This window comes from Saccoglossus kowalevskii, chromosome 2 (assembly GCF_978046115.1).
Source record: "Saccoglossus kowalevskii chromosome 2, keSacKowa6.1, whole genome shotgun sequence".
NCBI classification, from domain to species: Eukaryota; Metazoa; Hemichordata; class Enteropneusta; family Harrimaniidae; genus Saccoglossus; species Saccoglossus kowalevskii.
Window position 1 is genome coordinate 16,238,119 of NC_140642.1, and position 20,877 is coordinate 16,258,995.

General features: G+C 35.3%; 1 protein-coding gene across 1 annotated transcript in view; it reads right to left on the bottom strand.

Annotated features, from left to right (window-relative positions):
- LOC102808655 (CDAN1-interacting nuclease 1-like) overlaps positions 1 to 10,698 on the bottom strand; it is an 84,393-nt gene extending 73,695 nt beyond the window's left edge. Inside the window, exons 1-5 of the mRNA XM_085506567.1 lie at positions 10,362 to 10,698; positions 7,451 to 7,496; positions 6,720 to 6,784; positions 2,775 to 2,835; positions 72 to 150 (exon numbers count right to left, since the gene is read on the bottom strand). Coding sequence (XP_085362693.1) covers positions 72 to 150; positions 2,775 to 2,835; positions 6,720 to 6,784; positions 7,451 to 7,496; positions 10,362 to 10,453 — 343 coding nt within the window. The 5' untranslated portion in view covers positions 10,454 to 10,698. The remainder of the gene's footprint in view (positions 1 to 71; positions 151 to 2,774; positions 2,836 to 6,719; positions 6,785 to 7,450; positions 7,497 to 10,361) is intronic.
- Positions 10,699 to 20,877: the final 10,179 nt, after the last annotated feature.

The window sequence follows — 20,877 nt, forward strand, 5'->3', positions numbered from 1 at the left end:
CACAGAGCTGCATCCTATTTCACCTGGTAACTCAAACAAATGTCGCGAGAAAGTGCAAAGGTGTAACTTACGATTGTTGCCTTCATACTTGTTATGTGCGAGATGACGCTCCAACACAATACGTGCTAATAGAGAATGTGACAGGTCTACCTGAAATCAAAACAAATTATCAGATAACAAAACTATTGTATCCTGTACAAAATTGACTAGCATGTTCAATTTCCTCTTGACGATTTGATCTCATCTGTAATGTACTATACCTCACATTGTTTCACCTGCGAGCTTTGGCACTAGGGATATAAGCCTTGGACCCCCGGGAATCGACCTATTTATCCAGCCACTTTATCACCGTGTTGTGGTTGTATCTCATTGCAAAAGCGATTCAGAAGCGGGTGCGATATTTCAACGAGAAATAACCTATTATGTTTCTTTAATACGCACTCAATTTTGGGCTGTGATATTCTATTTCAGCGTATGAAAGTCAATTTTGATTCTCTCTTGCCACTATATCAATTCATAACCATGTTTTCCCTTGAGAGGATTGTGGATGCTACATGTACATACTTCTAGATAACAAAACTACTACAATCTAAATTGCCTGTTCCCGTTCCACGCATTTTTACATGTAACATGCCTTACACTTGATGGATTTGGTCAAGAATAATCATTTGTGAACCTCTAATGGAAACTGAATGAGAAAAAACATATATACAGAATAACACAACTTTAGTTGCATCACATTTTAGATGAAAAAGGTATAGTCAACGAAAGGTTTGGATAATCATGGGGTGAAAAAATGTTGAAAGTTTCAGTTCCATGGATAAGCAAGATTCATAAACATCCAAAAGAATAAAATATGCAGTATTGATCATTTTGGGGAATGGCAACTTGTATACAAAGAGGTAGAGAGAAGATGGGTATGCGATATATTTAACTACAAGATACCAAAATACTGAACACATTTCTTGGACAAGAAACACTGCATTATATTTTGAAAGCGATTTGTATATTCAAATAATCAAACAAATTGTTTTATTTACAGAACATAAAGTGCAGTGATTTTGTATGTTGAAACGCTCTTGCTCTAGACAATTCACACAAATCAAGCTAAAATAGAAATGATCTTCTTGAATGTCATATTTAGGGTATAAAGAACTAAAAATTAAAATACAAATTCTTGGCTACTGTATTCTTTAAACCTGGTAAAAAAAATTGCTAAAGTAAAAATTTAAAAGTTAAAATTGGATGAAAAATGAATCAAGAGTAAATGTTATACTCAACAAAATATTTGAATTTCAGAAATATCTTGTTAAAGAATTAGAACCAAACAAGTCAGACGAGACTCGCACTTTGTTGGCGAGAACATCTGCCGATTAAATTTAGACTTTTCAAACAAGGACATCAATTTTTTTTAAAGTGAGCAAAACCCCAAATCACCACTGATACTGCTTTTGAAAGCCAATAAACGTCAAGAAACCAGCGTTACTTTCCTCCTTAAATGGTGTTATTTCAGGTAATAAAGAGAGAGTACAATGTTTTTCGTAGGCTTTCAGCTAGTTTAACAAGTTGCCAGTTTCAATTTACCACATCTTTTATTCCCCTTCACCTGAAGACAGTGTGGTTTTAACCTCTTACCACTAGCAATTACCCCTCGCCACAAAAATTTCCTTGTCTGTAATTTTTCCGCTTTCCAGTAACTGAGTCGCTATTTTCATGCAAATTCTGGTAATATGCATCATTTTTTTCATTGTGTCAGACTTGATTTATTGCGCAATGTCCACAACAGCCTTATCAAGAAGCAATTTTGGTGACTGACGTCCTAGTTTCTTTCAGCGACCTAAAGGGCCTTTTATTCTCTAATATCATATGCAGTCACCATGTGCACTTTGAAACACAATTTTTATAATATTTTGTTGTAATACAGAACTGCAACAGTTTTCAGTGTCAGATGATAATGATATATATTTTTCAATAACACATTCAGAAATTATTTTCTTCCACTAGCTGTGACATATATTCAAATTATTAAAATCATTAAACGTGTCCCACCAAAAAAAAATAAGTCTAAGTTTTGCAAGCTGTTTACAAAGCCCTCCTCCAAGACTTTAAAGCATATGTAAAAAAATAAAAAATAAAATACCATCCCAATCATATGCAAAATAGCAGTATATCAACATAAGGTTTTAGTCAACGAATCAAAATAATCCAAAACTAGTTCATACAGTGCAATTCTGATAAAACATTCAATATGTGAACAAAAGAGAATTGGTAAAACCTTTTATTTCCAAAACACAATACAGGACAGTAGAGGATCAAGAAATATTGAATGTTGGGCATTGTTTTGTACTTCAAATCAATGCTATAGATTAGTTTTAGCCTCAAATAATATCTCCTACATATCATCCACATCACATGGCAAAGGATCAGTGCACTTGGTGGGTGTTGTTGAACTAAAGTCCTACCATGTGTGTTATATGTCAATTGTTTAGGAAACAAAAGAAGCACATTATACCTTGCATGCACAAAGAACATACAAGCACAACAACGTTTTGATCCAACACAGCTGACCTGGATGACAATAGAACAGGGTTGCGATAAGCTGGTGTACATTAACGTATCATGGATGAGACATAAATGGCATTCTATTCTTTCATTGTTACAAATAGCAGGTCACTTTATGGCATACGGAACAGGATGATACACTGACACTATATATGAAATGCTAAGCTGTATGAATCGTGTCTACCGCAATATCAGTTGGATTTTACCCTTACCTCCTCTGCTAAGTGCAACAGAACTGGTTCTTTGTGAGGCTTACATACACCACTCAAATATCTAGTGTGTAGTAGGAAAAAAAGTTGAGATGAGAAAAATAAATAAAGAGTTCAGAGATAGATGATGGGCCAGATTTTTAGTCTTTTTACTTTTAAGAAAAACACAAAATGTGATGCAATGCACCAATATGACAGAGGCTGATTTACACAGCTAAGTAAAATTACATGCAAGTACTATACCCAAGCATTGTCTAGATCCCAGAAGAAATTTGGATGTGTCCTATAGAAATATTTTTAAAAATTTCCATTTTTGCAGACAGTTTATGTTCAAACAATTTCAAACAAAGTTAATGACTAGTGTCAAAATCAATAATTATGTAATTATTGAAACAATAAATTATCTAAAGGTTGAATGTCCACAAATAACTTTAAATAGAAACTGTTCATCCAACAGCACATGCATAAATTTCACATGTTCTTCTCTTCATTGGTTTGATCAAAATACATTCACTAAAGTAACTGTATACAGTTCATCCATATACAATATGATTGTAAGCGAGGAACACCCACCTCTCAGCCGGAAAAATACTTTTGTCAAATCATTATATTTATTTAGCTTATGACAATCTTATAAACATTGTAAATCTTTTATTATCTAAACCCCACGCATTATTACTTTACATGATAGTCATCAGTAGTGAACAATCCAACTTTCTAGTTTCCAAAAAATACATGAATACTCTAGTATTCTGTGCTGTGATTCATCAATCCAGTCACATGGGGCAATACTTGATGGAGTAAACAATTGGCTGGATATTCACTAAATAATGATTGCAAACAAGATGTCAGTCTTGGCAGTAGTTGACATCAACAACATAGGAACATGATTTGTGCTTTTCTCTGTGGGAAAACTGTCAGAAACTGTGTATGTAATATAACTGCAGAGACGCAAATAGAACAAACATCTTTAATTACTGAATGCAAGTCAGCCACTAAACTCGTGTTTATCTTAGTCAACTTAATTTTCAAAAATAAACAGATATTTAACAGCTAAATATTTATAGGTTTAACTTTTGATGTTGATGGGATATTCATTAAGTAAAGGTTTTAAATTTACTGGTTTGTAAATCAAACAATATATTCAATTTAGCATATTTAGTCAATATGTGTATATACTATTTACTGACTGTTAAATTCTCATTTGCTATAAGCAATAAGTATATAAGCATATTCAGAATTTTCTTCAAGAAGATGTTTTTTGTATACCTTATGCAAGATAAAGTCCACCTGTACAAAAAAGGTTCATTATACCTGGGACAGGCAATTGTAAAAATTCCTCTTCTCTTAAAAGACAGTCAATAATTTACATACTCCCACAAGTCACAAAGTTAAATGTTGAAAAAATGTCTTCAAGAGTTTGTAAAAACTTCCCCATACAATTTAACTATGAACATCTTTGTATTCTTCTCATTGGGATAGGCATTTTTTTTCACCAACCTGTTCAAATAGAAAGATATCCTTGCTCCAGCCAAGTACAGCCATAATTGTTTGAAGGTACAGAACAGAAAAACAAGCATGGAGCACTCATCATTCAACATTTATACACTCACTCAATGTGAAAACTGAATAAAATGAATTGATGATATTATTTATACATTTTACATTTCAATTTGGATCCATTTTGGAAGCACTGGAGAATAGATGAGAAAATTTGAAAAAACTAAAACACAACTGATAAATTAAAACAGATTTGTCATGAGTTTAACATCAAGGGGGAAAGGGTAATCTTAGAAAAGGCAGAGACAACACGTACCAGTACATGTAAAAACCACAAAACATCAAGAGTAACGTGTTAAGCTAATTTCTATCCTGTCAGACTCTTGTGAAGTATCCGGTACTTCCCAAACTAAAATTATAACTGGCATCGAACTCAACAAATTATACTTTCTGTACAAATAAGATTAGTTGATAAAATTAGCAAAAAAGGAGGAATTGTTGTTAGTAATTTACAGGCTGTACAAGAAAAGGCGTCACAGACGAGAAGCGTCAATATGCGGGATTCATATCAGAATGCAGTTCACTTGTATCAGACAGAGTGTAATGGACGTTGGGAACATTATAAAGTACTTATAAAATGAAAAGGCCAGAAGTTGAGACTGAATGGTAATTTTCTAAAAGTAGCTTGTCAGTGAAAAATACATTTCATAATTGAGCGTTTCACAATGACTGACAACAAACATGTTGCCAAGGTGTTCTTGCCAATAAACCTCTTAGCAGCATTGTCAAGATAAACAATGAATCAATGAAGACAAAATGACAAGGCCTAGGGGCAAGCAAATGTCATGTTAAAAAAAGAAAATCTTATATTTCAACTGATTACTGATCTGTTATGAGAGTCCTTATGTGCAGCACATGGCACCATAGTCGTAAGGACAGGGGCACAAAAGGAAAGGGAAAAAACACAGAGGCAATATGGTATATTGATCGAATTGAATACAGTAGGTAATTCAGCTCAGGGATAAGAGTCAGTCAAAGTTGAACCCAGCGTATACAAGATGTTAAAAAGGCTTTTAAAGAACCTGACCCTAACTCGTGGAACTCGCAAGGAAATGCTACAATGGAGGGGTTGACTTCCTGACCTCGCTATACAGGCAAACGCATTTGGGGGCTTGTCGAAGACTGAAAAATACAAGATGGCAACTCAATTTGCAGACAAAAGCAGATAAAAGCATTTGCCCATGTTTTTTATGCACTGATTGAATGTTCCGAATCAAGAAGCATATTGTTTCCCGGGCCTTGTCTTGACCTTGTCTGACCCACTTTCCGTCATATCTGCCTTAAAGCAGTCCTACTATCAACTAATATCAAAGGTATAACCACACACCATATTGAATATGACAAGACATCACAAGAGGGCAGTCTTTCGCATTCACCATTTTTTTATCTGGTAAGCATCTGCACTATAAGGGAAAGAGGAAAGGGTACTGCAAATAAAATCATTTTCATTTCATTAAAAGCTTTATTTCTATATTTATTTTATTAAATGTGGAAAGCTGTCTACAGTATGAATGGGGGGGGGGGGTGTGTGCTCTACTATGAATACAACATGACATCAATGCGTGATGGATGTCCTGAACTGAATTATTATTCCTGAATACATAGAACTTACTTGTAATTATTCTATTGTAATAAATCAATTCTTCAATAATATTATTATATTATTATTACATAACTGATCCTTTTTAATTTAATACAGAATATTAAATCGGAATTATGTAATATTAGATTGAAGAGATTAGTGAAGAGAAATCATGTAACATTTAATGTGTGACATGACAAAATGCTGAGGAAGGACACTAGTATGAAGTAAACAGAAACACACCAGACATCACATACAAGACAAAGACAGACAAGTCCCTGCAAATTACGCGAGTCTGACTAATGTAAGAATGGAAAAATTCAAAAATCATCACAACAAAACTAAAGGATTCTACTTGGTTTCACTGTTGCACCAATACAGTATTGGCTCAATTAGAAGCACACCTCCAATAGTAATGCATAAAACAAATTTAATTTATACTGAATCAAAAAAATATTAAATATTAAACTTCTAAACATGAGCTAATGATCGAGCATTTAAAGTAAATGTATGCACATAATTATTTAAATTTTAATTTAAAAAAAAAAAAAATGTGACATTAATATTTACATGTACAGTGTGGGATAGAGCATATATTGAAAGTAGCCAGCCAGGACAGCCTGATACCTCCAAAGAATAAACATGGACTGGTTGTAATAACTGTAAGACTTTTGTATTAATTGTGGATACCAGTCACAGTCACCAAACAATAAAAGGGTTTTGTCATTAAAATATTATCAACCCTTCCCCCAATATGCAAATATATATATACATAAATATAATCACTAGAGGGCGGTATAACACACCTTTGATAATATTCCTCCATCACTTCTGGCTTGTGGTGCTTGTGATGCGACTTCCTAGTCTTTTTCTAGAATTCGAATAACAGACTTTACAGTAAAGATTACTTGAGCTGATGTTGATGTGAATACTTTGGCTATCCGTTCAATATGTTTCAATATGTTTCAATATTGTTATTTTGGTCAAGCAAACTTCCTTATTTTTCTTTGCATTACTGAGCACTGGATCATTAAAATCACTTAGTTTCACAATTTACATAAGCACGTGTGCTACTAATAGAGAAAACATGGCATATACCGGTACAATTATTTATTAGTGCTTCCATTCAGAATGTAAACACATTTTATAAATTTTAAACCTGATAAATGTTGTCCATATGGCTAAAACTGACAATGCAAATACTGAAATGGGTCATTTGTGACATTGACCTTAGAAAGTATCTATTAACTAATCAAATATTTCGCTAGCATTGTAAAATATCACCAGAATGAAACAAATACCACAAAAATGGAAAAGAAAAAATAACTGCTTATTGTGAATGTGTAGATGAAATGTGATTTCAGTTTAAACCTGAAGTACTGTTATACTAGTAAATAAAAATAGCAAATCAAGAACAGCGCCACTCTGCATAAACAATAGTATTCAATTATTGCATTTTCCGTCTATAGAGGGCAACATCAGGGGTTTTTGACTGCCCATACAGACGTATTCTAAGCTTGATGAGAAGTTAACTTACCTGGTAATCCTGACCACATATACTTACAAGGGTATTGTATGAATGTCTGAAATTTGAAGAAAAGTTTTCTTTTATTTTATTTTTTAAATTACATATACTAAATATAACAACAGGGAGCCCAGGAATGACAAGCCATGGTAGTAGCATACTGGAGAATAGAATATGTCAGGAAAAATAAACTTTGATCATAAAACTACAGCAGAATAGCCACTATATAACCATGGAGTATTAATTTGTTTATCCCTGCATGATATAACAATCAATAATTTCTTCTGCAGTCCAATTAACTTCTCTCCCAGGCATTGTTGTTGCGACTGTGAAAAAGATTTTGAGCAACAAAAGTCGTGATTTTGCATATTTAGTAAAGGATAGTGACGATTAACTGACATTGTAGTTAGACAGGCCTAGCTTGGAGATTAAAATTAGGGCATCTGCTGAAATTTGATTAATTATTCACACAGATGTTCATTTTTGGATAAGCATAACTCAAAATAGCAACAATCGTAAATTCTAACATTGAAACAATTTTGAGGGTTTTGTTCTGTTCACAAAAAAATCACTGAAAAGCAAAGTAACACAGTTGGGTTTGTAATTGTGTTTGGTCATATTAATCGTATTTGTATGATAATTTGATAAGCCTTTGGTTGTATCAGTTCAGGTAAGATCTTATAATCCACAGTCACTTAGGGGCTGAAAATCAATAAATACTAATTTTTTAAAAAAAAATCATCCGCTATACGTATATAAATAAACAAGTTGTGAAACATGGCACCTAGTAAATCGACACCCTGCCGGTTTCAAATTTCGATTTCTTACCTTAAAATGCGAAACAAAATTTTCAGAGGGGATCAGGTGTTACGTTAATAACCACTGTTCATAATCGCTAACTTGGTTTTATTCAAAACTGCACAAATCCCGCGTTTTCTTATGATGTCCGACGATTTCAGAAACGAAAATGGCCAGCAGCCAGAATCAAGGGGGATTCGCACAGAGTTCTGGGTAAATCAAGAAAATACTAGGTTTACTAGGTGCCATGTTTCACAACTTATATACGTATAGCGGATGATTTTTTTTAATTAGTATTTATTGATTTTCAGCCCCCAAGTGGCTGTGTTATAATCGTAAAAAAACATGTAAGCACCATATTTATTTATTGATACATTCATGTAAGATGGGTTGAATTCTACTGTAGTTTTCATGATCAGTATGACTATTTGGAATAAGGATGGTAGAGCTTGAACTTCACATAGGCATCAAAGGCAATTGCTGCAGTTTATGCAGCTCTCTTGGTCGTGGTATACGTTGCGGGGCGACCAGAGAGCTGCAGTTCCCTTCCCTAAAGAAATGCACAGATTTTTAAATATGCCAGTTATGTATCATTAAAATTGTGATTGTAATAAAATTACCTCGACTTTCAGGAAAAAATAGACAAATATGTTCTCACAAATATATCTGTTACTGATTACAGCAAGCTTTAAGCAAATTTGCCCGTGTAAATGAGACTATTTTACGTTAAAACTGTGCCGAAGTGAAACCTCCGATTGAACGCCGCCATTTTGAAGCCGACCTCTATCACGTGACTTGGCTCTTTTAGTGACGAGTGTAATCACGTGACTACAGCAGACGGCCATCGGCGCCTGTCTGGGACAGCGCTTCATGTGACGAAACATCGGCAGACGGCTTTTTATAATTTTAATTTCATTTCACCATTAAGTGACTCATCTTTTTTTGAAAAAATCAAATAAAGTACATGTATTATTACAAATATTTTTTTCAAGCAGTTTTATTTATATATTGTGAAAAATCTAAAAATAATCTTGTAACTTGCCAAAGAGTGTTACAAGTGACAGGAGCAGACAGCATGGAATTCACAAAGGACAAAATTGTTGAGTCTTTTGACCAGAATCTGAAAGATATTTTAAAATTTGACCTAAAAGCTCAACAAGTAGAAGGTACTACTTGTATTTTAAATAATATACACACATTGGCCATATTACCAACAGGGTATGGCAAAAGTATGATGTATATTTTACCACCAATGCTCCTCAATATTATGCGGAAAGAGACAACAAGCCAACGGGGTAATGGGTTTCAGCTTTAGAACATTCACTAATGCATTGTCAACAGTTTCCGAGGTTTTAAGTCTAGATGCAATGGATTGCCTGCGATACCCTTTAACTTTCTTCTGGAACTCATCTCCACAATGAATGCAAGAACCTGCCATTCTCAATTTTCAGTTAAAATGTCAACTGCGCATGTTTCGTCATTGTCATGTGATCAGGTCACATGACAGAGGTCGTCTTGAAATCCGTCGTTCAATCGATTAAATTACGTTCGGTCTAATTATACACAGAAATATATACTTTTCAAGAAGAAATAGTCCTTCATTTTCGGTCAGTAGATACCTAAGATGTTTGTGTTTGCAAGGATAACTTTTATTCGTTTTAAATTTCATTGAAATCGTTCGATAACATCAAAAATAGCGTGCGCCCCGGGATTCCGGGGCGGCGAACTGTGCGGTTCTCAATGGACGCGATCTGCAGCTCTATGGCCGCAACGTAATATCAAAATAGCTTAAGCGGCCAATAAGAGCTGCTAAACTGCAGCAACAAAGGCAACTGCCTCGATGGCCTAGTGGTTTGCCCTGGTTCTTTTTGAAAAATACAGACTTTCCTTACATAATAATACTGTATTCCTATTCACTCACCAATATAAACTTTTGCCTTGAAAATAGATGCCTCTCAATTCAAAGCCCTGCGCATACTTCTCCAAGACGTGAAATTAATCCCTGGGATCAAACAAGGTGAATAATAGTCACACTGGAGAGCCAAGTCTACACAGCTGAAATACTCCCCCCAGACATCAAATGTAGCAGCCCTAGTAACAAGAAGATTTGAATTTGTCTACTTACTCGGGGTATTTCTTGGCTAATGTTTTCAAGCATTCCCGTGTACCACAAGAGTGCATATACTCCAGTATTTCCCTGTATGTAGCAAGTTTCATCGCGGCAGTCAATTACTGTATTCACGCTGTTCAAAATTGCCGCTCTGTCTCTGACGCCGGTCACGGTGCTGTCGACTTTTCTCGATCAAAACAGTAAGTACATGGTTGTATTGTCTGTTTTGACAGTGGAAAACTTCTTCAACGTTACAACGTGTTCATCTCATAGAAGAGCAGGGTCGGAAAAACTGAGCCAAATGCTAGAAAATTGAAAACAAACAACACGCGACGAGAGCGGACGCTAATCCGGAAGTAAACAGTTCACAGAAAAAGGTCAAATGTAATAAAATTGTTAACATTGTCACTAGGGGGCGCTGTTTGAAAATCGCAATCACACGTGTGAACCCTTTATACCTCCATGCATTTACCAATCCCAGGTAAGTTCGTTGCCCTGGTCGGCAATCAATAGCACCAGTCTAAAGTGTGTTACTAGTCAGTGACTTGATATACTTATTACAGTTGCACGTTGTAGTCACAATCAAAAACATTAAAAGTAGAAAGCAATAAAGAAGAATAAGTAGAAAGGAAATAAGGCGAACATTTAAAAAGCTAGAGACATTGATGATGGATCAAAATCTTTGAGTATATCATACAGAAACAATATTGTGAATCGCGAAATCTTAATTATGTATATGAGATACATTAAACATATCATTAAAGTCTGCAATATCGACAATTAAGGGTGAACGATACGATTACAAAAATCCATTGAGTTTTTTGTTATTTGTTTGAACACAGGAAAAAAGTTTCTAATTTGATGTTAAATAAATAATGCGCCACCGGCGAAATTTCTTGAGATGTCCCCCGAATTACACAGTTTATACATGAATATGTACGTGAACAGCTATCACTTGAAATGTTACTTTACGATAGGTCGAATGTGGTTGTGTCGACTATGGCAACGTTCCTCGTTGAGGGACGGTGACTATGTGTTTCGTGTTATCATTTTTTATGTGGCGCCCTCTAACGACAAGGCTCGCCATGACGTCAAAATAATGGGGAGGGACGAAAGCACCAACTATGTTTGTTTGTGTATTCATTCGTAATTTACAATATTTCTCAGAAAAATATTATTTTCTAATTACAGCTATCAAAACATTGTGTTTGTTTCCCGCACCGTGAGCAAGAGAGCACATTTGTACCCGTATTTTAGTTCGAATTCGAAGACCAGACCAATAGGGAAGCCAAAAATCAAGCGAATCGTCCGCTCATTTGTTGAATGTGAACGTGTCCTTCTTTTGGTCTGTATCATTCATCCTATTCCCTCTTAGCGTAACCGATGTTTCAACTCGAAGACGAAATTATTCACATCCGGGTAATTAAATAAATTATTAACTGCAGTACTATTCTTTACAATAACTGTTTGGCAGATAAGTTAAAAACAAATGTATGCTAATAAGGTGATTATAGCGACAAAGAAGTAATTATATCGTATATTCGTCTGCTTTGACTTATAAAACCGTGTTACTCGTCCTATTTCTACGGAAGCCGCGACATGACGAGCCCGGCAACACGTAAATATCGCATAGTTATCTAATGTCATGTTTTAAACTTTATTGGTCATAGAACCTTAAAGAAATACCATTTGTTCCTGATAACATATTATGTACAAGCATGGAAGTATTGAATGTAAGGCAATGTACCATGAGGTATGGTCTATACCTTATACAGGAACGTACAGCATATACAGGTAGTGTGGAGAAAAAACGTTTTGCGACATAGATTTGAATTCATGTGAAATACTGACACCAAAATAAATACAAGCATGGAAGTATTAAATATATAGCAATGTACCAGCGCATGGTCTATATCTTATATTTAACATTTTACAGAAGAAATCAACAATTGTTGCAGAATGCAAAATAAATACATTGTGAACTTACTGATAGACTATTTAAAAAAGATACCCACAGTGAAAAAATTACTTAACAAATATTGCTCTTCTCGAATCTCTTGCAAGACTCCGACCACTCAATAATGAAAGAATTAGTGAACTCTGTGATGTTGATTAAATTGTGGAAAATTATAATGGATAAATCGCATTATGCTAAAACAAATCTATCATAATGATAAATTTCATTTAATTCAGAATAAATATGAATACCAAATGTATAACAATAACATGTTAATACCTATTACACAGTTAAAAGGCGATGATCCTCGCGCAGAATCCTATTAATCCTTCTCCTAATTTTCGAGAAAGTGTTCATAAATCACATGACAATGTTTATTAGTTTATTATGTACACCACAATACTATTGACTCGTGACACCATGAAATAGCATTCATTTGTATGTTACATTGACGTATTTTGAGAAATTTGTCCTAATATTTTTTCAAAAATCGCAATTTTTAGAACATTTCCATAGAACACAATGTTGAAGGAAAATTTCATTTTTTGTCACTTTTTAAAACCCAGATTGTTGAAATAATTGAGAACAACAAAACAGTATTCCACCATTCACAATATATACTAGTAATTTTAGCCTATGTCACAAGCCTCCCATAGGAATCTATGTACTATAATACTATCAAAATGGCCATTATACACTAAAATTAAGCTGGTGACCCCAACTTTGTGTAAGTCAATAACCTTCTATTGCCCGGAAGTAAAATTTATTGGAAAATTTATAAATTCCGGGTATTTGAAATCATGATCAGGTTTCTACCTTAAGTATATTTAGTACATGTAAGTGCGCAACGCATATACAACAACACACATCCTAGTTTGTTTTTTGTATTATTCAACTTTGCCCTTTTTTGATGTTTTTTTACTTTTTATTTATTTTTTAAAAATGTTTAAATAACCGTTTTCACCCCTTCCGAATAACTTGAATATTATGTGTTAATAAACACGACTTATATAGCATACAGACAATAGGGAATTCAACAATAATTTTTCACCTCTGTTATTTTCATATCTATACAACATTGTATCCCAATAGTTTGCATTTAGTACAACCACAGTGCCACACATATTACCAGTATTCACGTCCATTATAGCATGGAATAAGGCATATGCAAACAAACAGCAAAAAGGCAAAGTTCATGTCCTCTTCAATTGGCTGTCGGGTCAACAAGATTTTCCTGATATTGTCACCTTCGAATATCAAACTTTGCTGAGTATGCGGCACATTACAAACAGGGGCCCTGTGGACAGACATTCTTTGCATGTGTAGGACGTACACTATGGTAATCACAAAGCATATATGCACAATACTTGTCATGGCTACTATCACGTCCCTTCAACCCGGCAATGTGATGGGATTATACACACAGTATGTCATTGTTGTTTTTGTTCCAGGCCATTCATTTCCAAGGTAAACAAGTACAGTTAGCTATTATTCATTACCCCTATGCCCCTATATTATTGTCATATAAGTATATCATATCAACAAGAAGATCTAGTCTAATTTTACCTCGATCGACCATGGGTTGCAACTGACACTCGAACAATGTCCATTGTCAATCTTTACATTTTCATAAGATTCATATCCAGAATAATTATGTTCTCCGTGACCGTGGCGTCTCCGCTGACTGGCCATGAAAGTAAATATAGGCTAAATGGATTAACGGCACATTCTTTGTCATTTGACCAGTCATTACGGTCAATCACTCGTTCGTGTTGCAATAATGAATGGCGTACGGTTACCACAATTAACGATGGACACACTAGGTGTTTAAATTTACTTAACATTTTAAGTGTCAAATATAAAAAAACCCACAGACAGTGGTGAAATGATTAAGGTTGGTGATCATAATTCGGGTGTCAGAGGGTTATGCGTATAATTCAAAGTATCACACGTGAGACGTGTATTAAGATTGACGAGAAATTTATAGTTTAGCACGTCAAATAACTAGCAATATTAACAGATTAATTTCAATTTAATAACCAAACTATATAAATTTGTCCTGAATTACGGCATACCAAGCCCGTTATATTATATGATTCTGTCAACGTTTTTTTTTTGTTCGCGTAATGTTGTGGGAAAGTTTTTTAGACATCAGGTATATGGGCAGTATAATTAATGGAAGGCTCATATAATTGTTATTCAAATACACATACAATCTGAATTTAAATAATTGTCAATATTTAATACTTGTAATCAAGCCTATTAAATGGTTATAATATGACTGTAGTAGTACCGTATATTAGTTCACTGTGTCTACTATTATAAGCTGGTGCAAACATGATAGCTATAGCTTTATGATGTGATCAGCCTTCTGACTGTATTCCTGTCAATACGCTGAACCATGGAAACGAACATTGCCAGGGTGACCATGTTATTAATGTTGACTCTCAATATACTGCAGTAGATAATTATAATATAGATAACTAAGTCATATCACTGTACTATGAATTCGGATATTATTACATTTCCTGAGTTACATCTCCTACAGATATGCGTTTTAACCATACTTTCTCTGTGTGAACAAGAATGTATGTACTAGTAATTAACAGGAACAGTGATTGTAAGTTTGTTAGTCAATAAAACGCGTGCTTTTATCGTAGTCTCCTCTCGCAGCACCTTCTCCGCCATCAAGACGTCGCTATTTTTGGGCGTTAGTTCATCCATGTCATAATGTGCTTATTTATGCTGACCAGGAGCTATAGCCTTCATTAGACCAAGGAATGCAGATGTCCTGATACATTTCTGAGTAGAAATGTAAAGTCAAGAAGAGAAGTCGTGACTTTGTAAGCCTATAGTTGATTTGTTACGGGCAATAAAAACGTGAAATACAAACAAAGCCTTACTGTACATTGATGTTATACGGCAAGTGATATACGGAATGACACGTATTGTGTCTTCACCTTGAAAGTTGTCATTAAAAATAACTATAAAAGATAGTCGTATATGGGAGTGGTACCCATATCGCTGCAGGTTGAAACGTGACATTAGTGTACTCTGTTTTATTCAATGCCATTGACGCGCTGTTATAAAGAATAACTTTCCCGATTGTAGTGAATAATCATGTTATTACAAATGCGTAGCAGCGCAGGGGACAGGTTTTTTTTATTATGATGCATTGAAATGTATGCGAGTGTGGGGAAAATAAATGAATGTTTCGCGAAGTTTTTTGGAAGAAACTAACCATGTCCAGAAAACGTGCGTGGGATAGCTAATACACCTTCAGTTGGTGTTTCATTAACAAACTAGCAGTATGAAGTAGACCGGGGGGGGGGGGGGTTGCGTGCAGGTGCACACACAACTGAGTTGGCCAGTGTTAATTACAAACGATGCGAACAATCGTATATTTTGGGTTCACAAGTTGTCCGGTTATGTTTTGTTTGTAAGTTCCATGCGTCAGGTGTGTTTGGTGTGAGCCGATTACTCTTAAGCTTGAACTTGAAGTTACATATTTTACAAGTTGTGACATTATTGAAAGTTGCGTCAGTAAGATCGCAATACTTTTGATAAAAGATGACAACCAACAAACCGGTCTCCTCCACATAGTTAAGACCTTCAGCAATGGCATCACATTGGAGTTCGGCCTAGAAAAGTGTGTCAAGGCAACCTTCAAACGGAGAAAATTAAATCAAGCTGACAACATAGACTATAAACACTAGCACAACCAATCAACGACCTAGAACAGGGGGGGGGGGTACAAGTATTTAAGAATCAATGAAGAACCAGATACCAACAGTCCTGTGGGATATGCCAATACAAACAAATAGAGATATGAGTGCCAACAGGACAGGAAATAACGCCATATCGCCGACAGCGAATAAATTAGATCGGTAAGGGTAACGTAACCCAAATTTAAGTGACACGTATTGCATCTGCGTATTGTCGCTTATATACGCTGGTGTCTGTCCCCGTAGTAGTAGTAGCAGTAGGATATGAACTCTATTCTGAATTTTACCGACAACCAAAATAATTTTTAAAAGGTTTGGAGTGATATGCTCAGAATTTTACTGCTAATGATAATTAAACCTGGCTACTACATTATATATCCTCTATTATCTAAAAATCAACAAACTGGATGAAACATACATCAGACAATTACATGTTTACATGCTTTGCCAGCATTCAGTTTCAACTTGTTTATATACACTTAATATCGTGAATGCAATAGAACAAATGATCCTGGCTATTCAAAGAATTTGATTCAAACGCAACAAATGTACAACTGCGTATCATTGTCGGGAGTCGGGAGTGTTACAGTACTTTCTAAATAAAATAGTACCCATGACAAACCCCTGGGGACCACCCGATATCAAAAGAGGGCTAGACTGGGGTGTTGCCATTAACATATTGATGATGCCTTTCAGTAAAGTATGATCTAAACCATGAATGAACCACACCAGTGATATTAAAACGACTTTTCAAATGACCAAGTAAGACATCAACGTCGACAGTATCAAATGCAATACTCGGATCTAAAAGAACCAAATAACATTTTGAGCTCCCCTATAGCGATCAATAAAATATCATGAACTTTATAAAGAGCAGTTTCAGTACTACGGAACCTTTTATAGGGTGCCTGGGGTATATTTTCTAATGAATTCTTTCTAATACGTTCCGGTAATTGCTACAACCCTTTCAAATATGTTTGAATCAAAACACAAGTTAGCAACTTACGACAGTTTTTGAACACTAAATATACGAGTAGGTAATAGACCGGATACTGTATATTTGCTGGGGAATACTAGTATACCATTCATAAGCGACGAGTCACAATGCAAGCGATACTCGCCTCCACATCATGAAGACAACCCAACAATACTCAAGTTGGAAGATTGTCCAAATTACGTGCTTAACGGGCACTTTCACACACACATCTGCTGTTCCTAAGTGACTTGCTAATTCGCGTAACCACACAGCGTTGTATCACGTATTTGTCACAATGCGTTGACCCCAATGGTTTCCGACAAGGGCTCCTCGGGTGGTACTGACCGGTACAGTACTCTGTATAGACTACTACAGCTACTATTACATCAATTTATACCATTCATTGTTCCCATTTGAGTGGCTTTTCAAAGACGGACAAAGACAGGCAATAACTGTACGTCGCAATTGTGTCAACTTTCTGAATATTATAGCTGTACAAAAGTCGATGTTTTGACACAATAATAAATGTCATCGATCATAACATAGAATAGTGCATTGCACCCATTTCTTCTTCTTTTTAATGCATTCACTACTGACGTATTTCATTATCTCTTTCAGTCCGAACTTTGTTTGTGCCTTCCTGTTTAACAAGACATATCTCGAAAGGAGCTGAGGAACCTAATTTCGATGAAAAGATCGTGCCCCCTAATTATCACATTGACCACATCTAAACTGACAACATGATTCATTAATGCGTATCGTTTAACCATCATGATATATTTCCGTATTACAGACGAAATCTTGCATTGAGGGGCGAGATCTGCTCACCATCCCTCGCGCCAAAGGTGCGACCTTTCTGGGGGTCCGGGGCATGCTCTCCTTTAATATTTTGAAATTTAGACCCTCTGATACGCTATTTCCTGCATTTTGAAGGGCAAATTTTGCTGACACATTGCTAACATTTTTTTCCGATTGCCCCCTCTGTCCCCCATCCTGCAGCCACTGCGTTAACTGTGTGGAGGAGACGTTTCACTTTTCGCTTTGATCCAACAGTCTGAGAAAATGTTGTCGAGTTACAACATTTTCAATAACATTATTATCAACCGTATTATACATCTCATTACGTAATACATTAACAGGCATGTAAATATACGTGTTAAAATTTATAAACCCAACAGTTTTCATTTGAATTCAGTCTCATGAAAATTTAAACGAAATGATTGCATCTTCCTGCATTTCACAAACACTCGCGTGTGAATCAGACATAATTTAGAACAGCCTATGTCACTGCACTCCAGACAATGTGTAACTGTCATTTGAGGGGAGGTCAAGGCAAACAACATAATGCTTCCTGGTGAAAGAGCTCCACAAATGTAGAAGAATGTAATTGACAGCGTTTTTATAGTATTAATCATTTTTTTAGATATTTACCTTTTCATCAGTATTATCACGGTTTCTAGTAACCATGGTATTATGTAGTCCGCCATCTTGATTCTCCGGCAAAGGATTGTGGGTAAAGCGGGATACCATATACGGCTAATATGGTCACATATCTAGACTGTTAATATGGTCACATGTCTTTACTGTTAATATGGCCATATGTCTAAACTGTTAATATGGTCATATGACTACTCCACTAATATGATCACATGTCAACACAGCTAATATGGCCACATATCTATACTGTTAATATGGCCACACGTCTTTACTGTTAGTATGGTCACATGTCTTTACTGGTAATATGGCCATATGTCTAAACTGTTAATATGGTCGCATGACTACTCTACTAATATGATCACATATCCATACTGTTAATATGGCCACATGTCTTTACTGTTAATATGGCCACACGTCTTTACTGTTAATATGGTCACATGACTAATATAGTCACATATCTAAACTGCTAATATGGCCACATGTCTATACTGTTAATATGGTCACATGACTACTCTACTAATATAGTCACATGTCTACACAGCTAATATGGCCACATATCTAAATTGTCAATATGGTCACATGACTACTCTACTAATATGATCACATGTCTACACAGCCAATATGGCCACATATCTAAACTCTGAATATGGCCACATGTCCATACTGTTGATATGGTCACATGACTACTTTGCTAATACGATCACATGTTTATACTGTTAATATAGTCACATATCAAAATTATTAATATGGCCACATGTCTACACTGTTAATATGACCACATGACCATGCTGTTAATATGGCCACATATCTTCACTGTTAATATGGCCACATATATTTACTGTTAATATGGCCATATGTTTTCACTGTTAATAGGATCACATGACTACTCTGCTGACATGATCACATATCTATACAGCTAATATGGTCACATACCCATACTGTTAATATGGTCACATGTCTAAACTGTTAATATGGTCACATGACTACTCTACTAATATGATCACATGTATATACAGCTAATATGGTCACATGCCTACACTGTTAATATGGCCACACATATTTTCTGTTAATATGGCCACATATCTTTACTGTTAATATGGCCATATGTCTAAACTGTTAATATGGTCACATGACTACTCTGCTAATATGATCACATGTCTACACAGCTAATATGGTCACATATCCATCCTGGATATGGTCACATATCTATACTGTTAATATGGTCACATGCCTTTACTGTTAATATGGCCACATATCTTTACCGTTAATATATGGCCACATGTATTCACTGTTAATATGGTCACATGACTACTCTACCAATATAGTCAAATGTCTATACAGCTAATATGGCCACATATCTAAACTGTTAATATGGCCACATGTCTGCTGTTAATATGGTCACATGACTACTCTGCTAATATAGTCTATTGTCTATACAGCTAATATGGCCACATATCTAAACTGTTAATAAAGACCACATGTTTATACTGTTAATATGGTCACATGTCTAAACTGTTAATAAAGGCCACATGTTCATACTGTTAATATGGCCACATATCTTTACTGTTAATATGGCCACATATCTTTACTGTTAATATGGGCATATGTCTAAACTGTTAATATGATCACATGACTACTCTGCTAATATGATCTCATGTCTATACAGCTAATATGGTCACATATCTATACTGTTAATATGGTCACATGACTACTCTGCTAATATGATCACATGTCTATTTTTTTTACACAATTCTACATTTCAAAGGCACAACCATTTGTTTTCTTAAACACAGACGGCCGCCATTTTAGATGACGAATACAGTAAATGTTCACCTCGTTTTTTTGCGTGTTACAATTTAGTTAACACTTGGCACATATACGATAGGCACTTGAACGTTGGGTTGTTTCGCCATCCAAGACACACGGAGCAGTATGTATTGTACAAAATAGAACATATAAATGCTGACCCTTCAATTAAATAAAACAATTCAATAAAAAGCAAAATGGGCTTGTGACATTCTCAGTGACTTGTTAGTAATAAAAATCTAATTCAATGTTGGATTACTGTATCAGGTAACTATGGTTATGGCACAAACACGGTATCGGAATAGAATGCCGAATTAAATAACAAGAATCCTACTCATAATTTTTGAGAAAGTTGGTCAAAAATCAAAATTCGCTGTTTTAGAACAATTCCATAGAGCACAATGTTAAAGAAAAGTTGCATTTTTGTCGCTCTTGTTAACAAACAATGTATTTTTACACGCGTTGTGTGCGTCGTTATTGACGCCATGGGTCTCATATCGAACGAGACGCGGCGTGATGACCACCGCCCTTTCAATGTCAAGTGCATGTGACCACCACATCCACAGTTGTGAGTGCTGTATACAAATATACTCCAGGTAGTATGGACTTGGTAGCTTTCCTTCAACGCTC